At 40.9% G+C, this 17060-nt stretch overlaps 1 protein-coding gene across 1 annotated transcript in view; it reads right to left on the bottom strand.

Moving 5' to 3' along the window:
- The window catches only part of LOC124291554, a 124820-nt gene extending 108134 nt beyond the window's left edge, over positions 1–16686 (bottom strand). Inside the window, exons 1-3 of the mRNA XM_046728570.1 lie at positions 16365–16686; positions 6428–6535; positions 803–863 (exon numbers count right to left, since the gene is read on the bottom strand). Of these exons, the coding sequence (XP_046584526.1) occupies positions 803–863; positions 6428–6535; positions 16365–16401 (206 nt within the window). The 5' untranslated portion in view covers positions 16402–16686. The remainder of the gene's footprint in view (positions 1–802; positions 864–6427; positions 6536–16364) is intronic.
- Between the last annotated feature and the right edge of the window lie 374 nt (positions 16687–17060).

Genomic DNA, 17060 nt, shown 5'->3' with positions numbered 1-17060 from the left:
TGGGATATGTTGGTGTTAGAACACTGAGGTTAGAGATGCTGATTGTGTACCCTGGGAAATGTTGGTGTTAGAACACTGAGGGTGGAGATGCTGATTGTGTACCCTGGGATATGTTGGTGTTAGAACACTGAGGTTAGAGATGCTGATTGTGTACCCTGGGATATGTTGGTGTTAGAACACTGAGGGTGGAGATACTGATTGTGTACCCTGGGATATGTTGGTGTTAGAACACTGAGGGTGGAGATGCTGATTGTGTACCCTGGGATATGTTGGTGTTAGAACACTGAGGATGGAGATGCTGATTGTGTACCCTGGGATATGTTGGTGTTAGAACACTGAGGTTAAAAATGCTGATTGTGTACCCTGGGAAATTTTGGTGTTAGAACACTGAGGGTGGAGATGTTGATTGTGTACCCTGGGATATGTTGGTGTTAGAACACTGAGGTTAGAGATGCTGATTGTGTACCCTGGGATATGTTGGTGTTAGAACACTGAGGGTGGAGATGCTGATTGTGCACCCTGGGATATGTTGGTGTTAGAACACTGAGGTTAGAGATGCTGATTGTGCACCCTGGGATATGTTGGTGTTAGAACACTGAGGTTAGAGATGCTGATTGTGTACCCTGGGATATGTTGGTGTTAGAACACTGAGGGTGGAGATGCTGATTGTGCACCCTGGGATATGTTGGTGTTAGAACACTGAGGGTGGAGATGCTGATTGTGTACCCTGGGATATGTTGGTGTTAGAACACTGGGGGTGGAGATGCTGATTGTGTACCCTGGGATATGTTGAGGTAGTTACCAGTGAGATACTTTGCTGATCCATGTCCAGAAGTCACAGCGACTGAACCATCCACTGTTATCTGAAACACAACATCTGAGTAAGTCCAGCAAATCAATAACCCAGGTATAAGAAGGATATAGTGACGCAGAGATATAGCCACAGTAGAAATCACACATGTATCAGTACAGATCACACATGTATCAGTACAAATCACACACATGTATCAGTACAAATCACACACATGTATCAGTACAAATCACACTCATGTATCAGTACAAATCACTCATGCATCAGTACAAATCACACATGTATCAGTACAAATCATACATTTATCAGTACAAATCACACATGTATCAGTACACAATACACTCATGTATCAGTACAAATCACACACATGCATCAGTACAAATCACACACATGTATCAGTACAAATCACTCACATGTATCAGTACAAATCACACTCATGTATCAGTACAAATCACACTCATGTATCAGTACAAATCACACTCATGTATCAGTACAAATCACACATGCATCTGTACAAATCACACATGTATCAGTACAAATCACACATGTATCAGTACAAATCACTCACATGTATCAGTACAAATCACACATGTATCAGTACAAATCACTCATGCATCAGTACAAATCACACATGTATCAGTACAAATCACACTCATGTATCAGTACAAATCACACATGTATCAGTACAAATCACACTCATGTATCAGTACAAATCACACGTATCAGTACAAATCACACATGTATCAGTACAAATCACACACATGTATCAGTACAAATCATACTCATGTATCAGTACAAATCACACTCATGTATCAGTACAAATCACACACATGTATCAGTACAAATCACACTCACGTATCAGTACAAATCACACTCATGTATCAGTACAAATCACACACATGTATCAGTACAAATCACACTCATGTATCAGTACAAATCACACATGTATCAGTACAAATCACACTCATGTATCAGTACAAATCACACATGCATCAGTACAAATCACACATGTATCAGTACAAATCACACATGTATCAGTACAAATGACACTCATGTATCAGTACAAATGACACTCATGTATCAGTACAAATCACACTCATGTATCAGTACAAATGACACTTATGTATCAGTACAAATCACACATGCATCAGTACAAATCACACTCATGTATCAGTACAAATCACACATGTATCAGTACAAATCACACATGTATCAGTACAAATCACACTCATGCATAAGTACAAATCACACATGTATCAGTACAAATCACACTCATGTATCAGTACAAATCACACTCATGTATCAGTACAAATCACACACATGTATCAGTACAAATCACACTCATGTATCAGTACAAATCACACTCATGTATCAGTACAAATCACACATGTATCAGTACAAATCACACATGTATCAGTACAAATCACACTCATGCATCAGTACAAATCACACATGTATCAGTACAAATCACACTCATGTATCAGTACAAATCACACATGTATCAGTACAAATCACACTCATGTATCAGTACAAATCACACTCATGTATCAGTACAAATCACACATGCATCAGTACAAATCACACTCATGTATCAGTACAAATCACACTCATGTATCAGTACAAATCACACTCATGTATCAGTACAAATCACACATGCATCAGTACAAATCACACTCATGTATCAGTACAAATCACACTTATGTATCAGTACAAATCACACATGTATCAGTACAAATCACACATGTATCAGTACAAATCACACTCATGTATCAGTACAAATCACACTCATGTATCAGTACAAATCACACTCATGTATCAGTACAAATCACACATGCATCAGTACAAATCACACTCATGTATCAGTACAAATCACACTCATGTATCAGTACAAAACACATGTATCAGTACAAATCACACTCATGCATCAGTACAAATCACACATGTATCAGTACAAATCACACACATGTATCAGTACAAATCACACATGCATCAGTACAAATCACACATGCATCAGTACAAATCACACTCATGTATCAGTACAAATCACACTCATGTATCAGTACAAATCACACATGCATCAGTACAAATCACACTCATGTATCAGTACAAATCACACATGTATCAGTACAAATCACACATGCATCAGTACAAATCACACATGCATCAGTACAAATCACACTCATGTATCAGTACAAATCACACATGTATCAGTACAAATCACACATGTATCAGTACAAATCACACTCATGTATCAGTACAAATCACACATGCATCAGTACAAATCACACATGTATCAGTACAAATCACACATGTATCAGTACAAATCACACACATGTATCAGTACAAATCACACTCATGTATCAGTACAAATCACACTCATGTATCAGTACAAATCACACTCATGTATCAGTACAAATCACACATGCATCAGTACAAATCACACTCATGTATCAGTACAAATCACACATGTATCAGTACAAATCACACATGTATCAGTACAAATCACACTCATGCATAAGTACAAATCACACATGCATCAGTACAAATCACACATGTATCAGTACAAATCACACATGTATCAGTACAAATCACACATGTATCAGTACAAATCACACTCATGTATCAGTACAAATCACACTCATGTATCAGTACAAATCACACTCATGTATCAGTACAAATCACACTCATGTATCAGTACAAATCACACATGCATCAGTACAAATCACACATGCATCAGTACAAATCACACTCATGTATCAGTACAAATCACACTCATGTATCAGTACAAATCACACTCATGTATCAGTACAAATCACACTTATGTATCAGTACAAATCACACATGTATCAGTACAAATCACACATGTATCAGTACAAATCACACACATGTATCAGTACAAATCACACATGTATCAGTACAAATCACACATGTATACGTACAAATCACACATGCATCAGTACAAATCACACTCATGTATCAGTACAAATCAAACTCATGTATCAGTACAAATCACACATGTATCAGTACAAATCACACTCATGTATCAGTACAAATCACACATGCATCAGTACAAATCACACACACTCATGTATCAGTACAAATCACACACACTCATGTATCAGTACAAATCACACACACTCATGTATCAGTACAAATAACACACATGTATGAGTACAAATCACACATACATCCGTACAAATCACACACACACATGTATCGGTACAAATCACACTCATGTATCAGTACAAATCACATATGTATCAGTACAAATCACACTCATGCATCAGTACAAATCACACACACTCATGTATCAGTACAAATCACACACATGTATCAGTACAAATCACACACATGTATCAGTACAAATCACACTCATGTATCAGTACAAATCACACACATGTATCAGTACAAATCACACATGTATCAGTACAAATCACACATGCATCAGTACAAATCACACTCATGTATCAGTACAAATCACACATGTATCAGTACAAATCACACACATGTATCAGTACAAATCACACTCATGTATCAGTACAAATCACACACATGTATCAGTACAAATCACACTCATGTATCAGTACAAATCACACATGCATCTGTACAAATACACACATGTATCAGTACAGATCACACATGTATCAGTACAAATCACACATGCATCAGTACAAATCACACTCATGTATCAGTACAAATCACACATGTATCAGTACAAATCACACTCATGCATCAGTACAAATCACACATGTATCTACAAATCACACACATGTATCAGTACAAATCACACACATGTATCATTACAAATCACACACATGTATCAGTACAAATCACACATGTATCAGTACAAATCGAACACATGTATCAGTACAAATCACACATGTATCTTTACACAAGACCTGCCATCAGTACAAATTACATACATACTAGGCATCATTAATAAAGTGTCAAATGATATATAGCACATGTAAAGAAAAGTTTATCAGAAATATAGAACTAAGAGTCATCATAATGTCACATTGTGACATACAGACAAAAAGTTCAAACAGCACTAGCAAACTACAGTTGTACAGACCAACCCCCCCCAAATATAAATGACAAACACAATATCTTGTGTACCATCCTCGCACGTCCAAGACACAGGTGCACCTTATTCTCATTTCCTTATCAAGTTCATAAAGAAAGCTTGCAGAATCGCATTCCATCCCTCTACTAGAGCTCTGCAGAGTCCTGGGAGATCCACTGTACACTGTGTGTACACATGTCGACTGAGTTCATCCCAGGCATGCTCAATTGGGTTGAGGTCTGACAAGCATACTGGCTCAATCCATCCTACACTCTTGCCAAGCATCTGTGATTCGCTGTCCATTGCCTCAACGATAAACCCTCTCAGCCAACCAACATGGAAGGACAAATTGAATCTGTTTTCACACGAGACCATTGACATTGATTCCAGATGATGTCTACTCCATCTCAAACGTGCCTGCTTGTGATATTGTGTTAGTGGTGGAAATACTGCAGGTCAATTACAGCGGATGTCTACTCCATCTCAAACGCGCCTGCCTGTGATATTGTGTTAGTGGTGGAAATACTGCAGGTCAATTACAGCGGATGTCTACTCCATCTCAAACGTGCCTGCCTGTGATATTATGTTAGTGGTGGAAATACTGCAGGTCACCTACAGCGGATGTCTGGCTGCCCTTAAACGTCATCGAAAAGTTCTCCTGGATATCCTTACATTGTTAACATTGAAGTGTTCTGTCTGAAGATATCTTGCGTTAAGGTGTTACACCATCATGTGCCTATCATCTCAGACTGTTGTGACTCTGAGGTGACTGGTTTGACGTGTGTATATTCCACGGACTTATTGGCTTGAAATCTCTGCCACAGTCTACCAATACCACTCTGACTCACATCAAAGCCGACAGCAACCTGCTGCTGACTTTGACCAGATTTCAAAAGGCCTATAGCCTGACCCCTTTCAGCAAGTGTCAAAAAATGTGAACGATAGTTAAAAAGCATCAATGCATGTGTATTGTCCTCCACTTCCCATGGTTATAGTGACTTACACATGTGTATCTTTGACATTAGGAGGCAGGTAGATTTCCACATTGATAATTTGAATAAAAAATGTGCCATTTGTAACAGAATGTAATAATGACATTTCAACGGCCTGATGTGTTTTTCGATACTGTTAAGAAAGTTTGTAAAACATTCAGTTGTATATATTTCAAACAAAAACGAAGATTTTACAACTTTCAAGAAATTGTGTTACCAATAGCTTGACCCTTCATTAATAATACCGAGTATATATATCTTTACACAAGACCAGTGATCAGTACAAATGACACATCCACAAGAGACCTGTTGTCAAGGCATGCAGACATGTGTCTACACCAGGGGCACAGCTATGTTTCTCATACACCAATTCCCTGGCAATATGTCTATGAGCCCTTAGTATAAAGTCCTGTCTCCAAACAGCTGCACACTATATGCATGCAAGTGTGAGCATATTTAGTATCCATGACTTAGCGGTGTAATCAATAAACCAACACATGCCTACATATGAACTTCAGCTACACTAAGTTCCTTACTAAACTAGCTTCATTTACTTACTCATTAATCCACATCGAAAAATATCTTCCAGTGCTCGACAAAATGTTACCAGTTTGATATTGGAATCCCTTATGATGCTCTGCTCATTGTGTAGGTCCAGCAAGGCGCCTGAAATGGACAAAAATGTTTCTGAACAGCACATGATACAATTTATCACAAAGAATATTACTTCCGTGTCACTTGAATCTAGGGACTCCTTAAACCTCTCTACCTCTAAATGTTCATGATTGATTTTGAGTGAGTGGATAGACGTCTAGTGGCAAGGGTTGGGATGGGTAACATGGACAGCAGGGTTGGCACAGGTAACATGAGCAGAAAGGTTGGGACAGGTAACATGGGCAGCAAGGTTGGGGCAGGGTTGGCACAGGTAACATGAGCAGAAAGGTTGGGACAGGTAACATGGGCAGCAGGGTTGGGACAGGTAACAGGTAACATGGGCAGCAGCAGAAAGGTTGGGACAGGCAACATGGACAGCAGGGTTGGCACAGGTAACATGAGCAGAAAGGTTGGGACAGGCAACATGGGCAGCAGACAGGTTGGGCACAGATGGGTAACATGAGCAGAAAGGTTTGGGACAGGCAACATGGACAGCAGGGGTTGGGACAGGTAACATGGACAGCAGGGTTGGGAGGTAACATGGGTAACATGGGCAGAGCAGGTTGGGACAGGTAACATGGGCAGCAGGGTTGGGACAGGTAACATAGCATGTAGACAGCAGGGTTGGGACAGGTAACATGAGCAGACAGCAAAGGTTGGGACAGGTAACATGGGCAGCAGGGTTGGGACAGGTAACATGAAGCAGGGGTTGGGACAGGTAGACGCACAGCAGGGTTGGGACAGGTAACATGGGCAGCAGGGTTGGGACAGGTAACATGGGCAGCAGGGTTGGGACAGGTAACATGGGCAGCAGGGTTGGGACAGGTAACATGGGCAGCAGGGTTGGGACAGGTAACATGGGCAGCAGGGTTTTGGATGGGTTGGGACAGGTAACATAGACAGCAGGGTTGGGACAGGTAACATGGCCAGCAGGGTTGGGATGGGTAACATGGGCAGCAGGGTTGGGACAGGTAACATGGGCAGCAGGGTTGGGACAGGTAACATGAGCACCAGGGTTGGGACAGGTAACATGGGCAGAAAGGTTGGAACAGGTAACATGGGCAGCAGGGTTGGGACAGGTAACATGAGCAGCAGGGTTGGGACAGGTAACATAGACAGCAGGGTTGGGACAAGTAACATGGGCAGCAGGGTTGGGACAGGTAACATGGGCAGCAGGGTTGGGACAAGTAACATGGGCAGCAGGGTTGGGACAAGGTAACATGGGCAGCAGGGTTGGGACAGGTAACATGGGCAGCAGGGTTGGGACAGGTAACATGGGCAGCAGGGTTGGGACAGGTAACATGAGCAGCAGGGTTGGCACAAAGGTAACATGGGCAGCAGGGTTGGGACAGGTAACATGAGCAGCAGGGTTGGCACAAGTAACATGGGCAGCAGGGTTGGGACAGGTAACATTGACAGCAGGGTTGGCACAAGTAACATGGGCAGCAGGGTTGGGACAGGTAACATTGACAGCAGGGTTGGGACAGGTGCATGGGCAGCAGGGTTGGGACAGGTAACATTGACAGCAGGGTTGGCACAAGTAACATGGGCAGCAGGGTTGGGACAGGTAACATAGACAGCAGGGTTGGCACAAGTAACATGGGCAGCAGGGTTGGGACAGGTAACATTGACAGCAGGGTTGGCACAGGTAACATGGGCAGCAGGGTTGGCACAGGTAACATGGGCAGCAGGGTTGGGACAGGTAACATGAGCAGAAAGGTTGGGACAGGTAACATGGGCAGCAGTATTGGGACAGGTAACATGAGCAGAAAGGTTGGGACAGGTTACATGGACAGCAGTATTGGGACAGGTAACATGAGCAGCAGGGTTGGGACAGGTAACATAGACAGCAGGGTTGGGACAGGTAACATGGACAGCAGTATTGGGACAGGTAACATGAGCAGAAAGGTTGGGACAGGTAACATGGACCGCAGGGTTTGGGACAGGTAACATGGGCAGCAGGGTTGGGACAGGTAACATGGACAGCAGGGTCAGGTGGTATCAGTCAGTACATAGTAACCTGTAAGGCAGTGATCATTGACTGGAACATCAGTCAGTACATAGTAACCTGTAAGGCAGTGATCATTGACTGGAACATCAGTCAGTACATAGTAACCTGTAAGGCAGTGATCATTTACAGGAACATCAGTCAGTACATAGTAACCTGTAAGGCAGTGATCATTGACTGGAACATCAGTCAGTACATAGTAACCTGTAAGGCAGTGATCATTGACTGGAACATCAGTCTGTACATAGTAACCTGTAAGGCAGTGATCATTTACAGGAACATCAGTCAGTACATAGTAACCTGTAAGGCAGTGATCATTGACAGGAACATCAGTCAGTACATAGTAACCTGTAAGACAGTGATCATTTACAGGAACATCAGTCAGTACATAGTAACCTGTAAGACAGTGATCATTTACAGGAAGATCAGTCAGTACATAGTAACCTGTAAGACAGTGATCATTTACAGGAACATCAGTCAGTACATAGTAACCTGTAAGACAGTGATCATTTACAGGAAGATCAGTCAGTACATAGTAACCTGTAAGGCAGTGATCATTGACTGGAACATCAGTCAGTACATAGTAACCTGTAAGGCAGTGATCATTTACAGGAACATCAGTCAGTACATAGTAACCTGTAAGGCAGTGATCATTGACTGGATCAGTCAGTACATCAGTGTGGAACAGTACATAGTAACCTGTAACCTGTAAGGCAGTGATCATTGACTGGAACATCAGTCAGTACATAGTAACCTGTAAGGCAGTGATCATTGACTGGAACATCAGTCAGTACATAGTAACCTGTAAGACAGTGATCATTTACAGGAACATCAGTCAGTACATAGTAACCTGTAAGGCAGTGATCATTGACAGGAACATCAGTCAGTACATAGTAACCTGTAAGACAGTGATCATTTACAGGAACATCAGTCAGTACATAGTAACCTGTAAGGCAGTGATCATTGACTGGAACATCAGTCAGTACATAGTAACCTGTAAGGCAGTGATCATTTACAGGAACATCAGTCAGTACATAGTAACCTGTAAGGCAGTGATCATTTACAGGAACATCAGTCAGTACATAGTAACCTGTAAGACAGTGATCATTTACAGGAACATCAGTCAGTACATAGTAACCTGTAAGGCAGTGATCATTGACTGGAACATCAGTCAGTACATAGTAACCTGTAAGACAGTGATCATTTACAGGAACATCAGTCAGTACATAGTAACCTGTAAGGCAGTGATCATTGACTGGAACATCAGTCAGTACATAGTAACCTGTAAGGCAGTGATCATTTACAGGAACATCAGTCAGTACATAGTAACCTGTAAGGCAGTGATCATTTACAGGAACATCAGTCAGTACATAGTAACCTGTAAGGCAGTGATCATTTACAGGAACATCAGTCAGTACATAGTAACCTGTAAGGCAGTGATCATTTACTGGAACATCAGTCAGTACATAGTAACCTGTAAGGCAGTGATCATTGACTGGAACATCAGTCAGTACATAGTAACCTGTAAGGCAGTGATCATTTACAGGAACATCAGTCAGTACATAGTAACCTGTAAGGCAGTGATCATCATTGACTGGAACATCAGTCAGTACATAGTAACCTGTAAGACAGTGATCATTTACAGGAACATCAGTCAGTACATAGTAACCTGTAAGGCAGTGATCATTGACTGGAACATCAGTCAGTACATAGTAACCTGTAAGGCAGTGATCATTTACAGGAACATCAGTCAGTACATAGTAACCTGTAAGGCAGTGATCATTTACAGGAACATCAGTCAGTACATAGTAACCTGTAAGGCAGTGATCATTTACAGGAACATCAGTCAGTACATAGTAACCTGTAAGGCAGTGATCATTGACTGGAACATCAGTCAGTACATAGTAACCTGTAAGGCAGTGATCATTTACAGGAACAACAGTAAGTCAAACACTGGACAACCAAAACAGGTTGTTCCCCCCTTTAAACCCTGGTCAGATGCAGCAGCCATCAGCAACATGAATCATGTAGTCTGATTAATAGTTTATCAGAGCTGATATCTACATCACACAGCTCACGAACATCTATCTCATAAATAATCTATAACAATCACTCATGTTGCTAGAGCCACCCCAAGAAGCTTCCATACATGGACTATACCCTGTTCATGCTGTCTCCACTCACACAGTCAGCTTTACATGCAAGGCATCGAGGCCATGAGGGCAAGGAAAATATAACCCAACAAGATCATTCAAACTGCAGTGCAAATGATGAAGGCTTCTAAGAGACATCAAAGGAGTAAAAAATGACATGCCTCCTCCAAACAACACAACATAACTTTCACTGAACAAACTTGGAATCAAGTCAATCTTGTTTGCACTATTAGATTTATATTGATTTTATTGGACATACACAAAACCTATTTTCTCAGAACAAATATCATTGCTATGGACAGGTAGGTAACCTGTTTTCTCGGAACAAATATCATTGCTATGGGCAGGTAGGTAACCTGTTTTCAACACTGACATTTGTCTGAGTTCCTTCCTTCCTCTACTCACTTATTTTTCATGTGAACCCTGTTTGGCATGAGATTGTCACATGGGCAATAAGTCTCAAGCTAAAGGTGTAGGAGTTACCACATATGCATCAACTACTGAATATACTGTCTACATGAGTGACGAATATGTAATGCGCTGAATATTGAGTTGAGGTAGGTGGACAGACTTCGGAAATACAGTACAGGCAATATTTACATTCAGCTGTCAGATGAAGGAATTTGTGCCTCAAAATCACTGAAATATCAATATTTTCATGAAAGAAATGATCAGACCAACAAAAATGCATTTCCATACCAAATATGTATGAAACTAGGGCTCTTTGTATGAACATGCAAGACAACCTTGAATCATTACTTTCTGACCTTCACCTTTTTTAAGGTAATGTCTTAAATTGCAAACCAATTCAAAGGATAGGACTGGGTACATAAGTGTACTAAGAATGGTGTATTCTTCTGTATTCTACATTAAAATCTACTACATATCATCACACTGTCAAGTCATTTACTAATAAACTTACATATGGTAAAAGATTTTACATAGGCAGAAGCCTTCAACTACAGTAAGTGGTGACAACTGTAATACCTGGACAAGTCCATCCACTGAAGCATGCTGAAACACTGACACCATTACTACTCCAGCCACAAGAGGAGTGGGCACTGGAATTTATTTCTGAACTGAAAACTGACGACTTCAGACAATATTTCAATGTTTAATTACAGGAGTATCGTTAGCAATAGCTGTCAGATTCTTTTCAATATTTGAGTACACACCATCAAAACATATTTCTGTTTCAGAAATAGGCAAAGATGACAATAATATCAGACAATCCATATTTGTGATAAGTTGACCTTTAAATGAGGTAGAGGAACAGCCTTCTAAACATCTCTACCTTTAAATACATGAGTTTTTGATACTCATCTGCAAATTACACTGAACCCAAAGACACCGCTGATCCAGTAAGTCACCTCCAACACAACTGATCACTTGGGAGTTGTCTTCATAAGGACAAACATGTGAGGCCAGGAAAGAATTCCAGGAAACCGTTCCGGTATACAAACCGTACAAAAGTACCGGTATACAAATTAAGTAAAAATGTTACCCTTATGTTTCAATCAATTCGAAAAAATAGCATAACGTTCCCATGCCAACTTTTGCCAAAATTTCAACTCACTTCTAACCAATCTGACCAACCTCACTATTTTCTGAACGTATGCCAATGAAACATGGACAGCTTAACATAGATTATAGCTGGGTAAGATCGCGGACTGTGTGCTGGTGAAGAGGTGTCTCACTCTGACAATGAAACACGGACAGCTTAACATAGATTATAGGTGGGTAAGATCGTGAACTGTGTGCTGTAATGGAAGGTACTCTGGGAACTCTGAGGGAAAGATGGGCGGACCTTTTCCATTCAGTGTTAGAGGTAGCATTCTAAGATTTATTATCATCATTGATAACGTTCCAAAATTCTTACGAATACGTCCCTTTACTTCTTGTTTGCCAAACTGGCTGTTCCAGATCTGACTCCCCACTTCTGGAATAGGTTCCACAATAGGTCCTATAAGGCAGATGTTGAAGCTCTCACAGTGTAACAGATGAGGAAACTCCTTGTGAAAATCCTGCCGATGTGAGGTGTCACTGGATAGTTTCCATACGTGATAGTGGAGCTGTTCCAGGTTGAGATGGCAACTGACTTGCTTTGGTTATCTGAGAAGCTCTGGCCAAAGGGGCAGACGTAATGGTTAATCCAGCAGCTGGGACAGGATACCTGGAAACCTCAGCTGGTGCCACTAGATACACCGTCATCTGAGGACTCCTCACCGTGGCTACAACTTGTGCAGCTAGTGGGTATGCAATCATGTCTTCCCAAAAAGTCATCAAGGTGTCCACTGTGTAACTAAAGTATCTGGAACAGGGCTGATATAGGTTTGTAACTGGTTGTTGAGCGACACTGCAAACAGACCTATATGAGGTTGTTCCCATTTGATCGCTATCTGTCTGAAGGTGACTTGATGAAGGGTCCACGATTGGATGAATGTTCCAGTATTTTAACAGCAATTCCTTGAAATCCTTCATCAACTACAGGCAATTTGACTGGTAAATCTCTGTTATCAGACCCATAAGAATCTTTTCCCTGAAGAGAAAAGAGGTCTGGATATCTGAGTTGAGTAAAGAATCCCTCATTCAAATCCTTGATGATCTTAGAATGGAAGGAAAACTGGGGTAACTTGCACCTAGCAATAGTGTTGATGAGAGGAACCTCTGGATGCTGAATGTCCATGGCAGAGACCTTTTGATCAGGTAGAGGTGGCATTGATTCACGGGATAGGAAATCTAGAGCTGCCAGCTTGTCTGCAAATATGTATCTGGCTGAATTGAGGTCTGAGGATTCCATTTTTAATTAGATAGATCATTAGATGTAAAATATCTGTACAATTCTCTGTATAACTGTGACTATTGGTCATATCTTGAAATGTTGGGCTTGAAGTGTCTCAGCCGCTACTGCACATGTTGTCCAAGCTGCCATGCATCCCAGGGAGTTATGAAAATTGTCCCTTTGGTCCATATGTCCATACTAGGACATCTCTTCACTCGTGTACTGTTATCTCCAATCCTGTTTTCACTGTTTTAAACAGGATCATCTGACTCCCTGCAGGCCATGTGGTCAGTGGAGATCATCTGGTCAGTGGAGACCATGTGGTCAGGGGAGATCATCTGGTCAGTGGAGACCACGTGGTCAGGGGAGATCATGTGGTCAGTGGAGATCATGTGGATTTGGTGAACACACGCTGAACTATCAACGCACATACTAGAAAGATTTTGGTTTCTCGCACTTCTGTCAGGGGAGATTACTATTGCAGATAGCACTTGGAGGACCACTAAGAAGAAAGAAAACACAAAACCATGGACTTAAAAAAATCTTTAATCAAGCTTAGCCTGTGGATTCAGAAACAAGTTAGAGGAAAAAAGCAATCAAGTGTTAGAGGGACATATTTTTAAGAATTTCAATTATTTGAGATATTACTTTCAATCCAAAGAGCGAGTTCGATGGTATGCTTGAGTTTGTGTTACACATAAACCTTGAAATCTAGCTTCAATCTGGCAATAATCTCTCAGAACATGTTAGGATTTCAAACATTTACTTCGTTGGTTGCCTCAAACCACTGTACAACCCAAAACCTTATTCCACATTCCATGATGCATTGGCGGTGAAAAAAGCCTTAACATTACTTAACTTTATACTGAGAAGGGTGAAAAAAACATTGAAAGAACACAGACTTGTATGGGGCTAATGGGCAGGTCTAATTTTAGCATAAGCAACTTAGGAGACCGCATTCTATCCAGTGATAACCACTTGTGCTGTTCAGTGATGTTGGACACGGCCATCCCAGTACCGGTAGTGGTCAGTGACTGCCCACTACATCCCCTTCCCTCCAGGTCGGAGGACTGTGACGTGCATGACCAGCCTCATGGTGCCTTGTGGCCCATTTACCTTGCACACCATCATCAAGTGACACAATTACTTAGATTGTCTAAATATTGGTGGCTCTAACACTAGCACTCTGTTGCAAGTAGCCCAGTCGAAGGCAGTAGATTAGGACCACTTCAGTAGGGATGTCTCATTACATACACAGACCGCCTCCATGGTGTAGTGGTTAGAGCATCTGCCCAGAGAGCGGAAGGTCGCGGGTTCCATCCCCGACCGCGTCATACCAAAAGACGTTAAAATATGGTACTTGTCCCTGCCTGGCGCTCGGCATTAATGGGTACAACAAGGACTGGTCGGCTCGGAGTCAGTATAATGTGTCTGAGTGGGGTATTCATGCATCACTGCTGCATGGTATCTCAGTGGGCTAGCACTATAAAACCAGCTTAAGTCTGGGCTAGTACAAGCAGCCGCACATACACATATACATGCATGCACGTCGTCATATGAGCGAAATATTCTCAAGCACGACGTTAAACCCAATTTCACCTCACCTCATTACATACAGGGGCATATCACAGGTAAGGGTTCATATAAGCTTATAATACTGTCATGCGGGGCATTTCTTGTAAGTTTGTAATAACTTGAGTGGATTTATAAAACAGCATTTAGCTAAAACAGAATTTGATCTGTTTCATGAATATTACCGTTGAAGAAAGGCAAGATAAATCTTTACTTATGAAAAAAAACCAAAAAAACGCTGAGATCATTTTTTAGATTTCAACCCTGACGTTTTAATGAATTATATTGCATACCATTTCAGCTTATTTGTCCCACAGCACCTTATACAATTGTCTTTTGCAAACTTAGTCCAAATTTATGTTTTCTCTGAAAATAAATGTATTCCTTAAGTTTTCTTTCTATCATGATATAGAAATATTTCTACTTTGTATTACTTTCTGGTAATCATATATAAAAAAGCATACACTGCTACTTTTTCCACTCCCACCCACCCAGTTTCACAATCTGAAATATATTTCCCATACACTTTACGAAGTCATGAAAATTGGATTCAAGTAATAAATGAAGGCAGAAAGTGTCAAACCAATGTGTCAGTGATGAGCTGGACGGGGTAATCGCATGATCAAAGATATTAGTCTTTATCAAATGGAACTTGAATGTGTTCTAAAAGGACTTCCTTTTCTTTAAGGAGGCACATTTAATTTTAAAAATAACTAATTTGAAGAATGTCATTCACCAACATAACAATAACAAGTAATCGGAACACTCAGAACACAATTGGCTAGAATGCACTTTACCGGGCGCAGCCCTCGCTGCTCCCTTTACGATCCTTAGGGTTAGGGTATGGCACCCTTTACGATCCTTAGGGTATGGCACCCTTTACGATCCTTAGGGTTAGGCACCCTTTACGATCCTTAGGGTTAGGCACCCTTTACGACCCTTAGGGTTAGGCACCCTTTACGATCCTTAGGGTTAGGGGTAAGGGTTAGGGTTAGGGAACCCAAGCTGCGCTAATTATAATCTGAAAAAGTGCGCCCGGTAAAGTGCAGTACTCCCACACAATTTGTTTGTTTATTGGATGATTTAACACAGAAACTAGTTGCATTTGATTGTAAGTTATCTGATGAATCAAACAGCAGACAAAAATGAATTATCTGGCAGGGAACCCAACATCTCAAGAAGCTGCAGAATTTCAGCCATTTGAGAACAGGCTACAGTTATTTTATTTCTGGTTTGCATGGTACACATTTAAACGACGTGAAACACCCAGACAATTACGGACAGCCGTGTAAATGGACTGTTAACCATTCTTAGATGATTACAAACCTTTTAGTATTTTCAAAAGTGGATGAGAGACGGACATTTTCCTCAAAACCTTCAGTCTGGTTGAAAACGTTATTCAAAAAAGTTCATCAATATATTCCATGGAGACACGAGTAAAAGTATACTTGCTTACACACGTCACGCGAAGGGTACACGTGCCATTGCAGGCATACACAAGTAATTTAGGTTTTCTATAGATATCACATCAATGCATTTAGTCAGTGCACAAGAATCGAGTCTTCGGTGTCGAGACAACAATGAACTGTTCATTCCATTTCCTCCAAAACAGTCGACAAACGATCTTGGAAAACAGGCTACCATTTAATCAAAGGGAGGTAATTCGTGCGCATAGGGGGAAGTAACTACACCCTTTTGCAGACCTCTAATCAATTAAAACATATTTATGTCGCGGGTTCTGGAGACATCGACTATGTTTAGGAAGTTGTGATTTAAACATATTTTTATTCATGAAGATGAATTGGGATTGGTGAACAAGCATTACTGCTTATATTAACACCGCTCCCATGCAACATATAATACAACATGAAAATGGAGGATTTGACGTCATCGATACTGACCATTGCATAAATATAATATATTTAAATATATAAATATATACAGATTACATGAAATACAACTATTCTCTAAGTAGTCATAAGTTAGAGAGTTACAGTTGTGTGTGTCTAACAAGCCATTGTA

Source organism: Haliotis rubra, unplaced genomic scaffold (assembly GCF_003918875.1).
Source record: "Haliotis rubra isolate DU_JTF1 unplaced genomic scaffold, ASM391887v1 Scf496, whole genome shotgun sequence".
NCBI classification, from domain to species: domain Eukaryota; kingdom Metazoa; phylum Mollusca; class Gastropoda; order Lepetellida; family Haliotidae; genus Haliotis; species Haliotis rubra.
The sequence above is the reverse complement of the archived record's forward strand: the minus strand, read 5'-3'. Positions and strand labels throughout refer to the sequence as shown.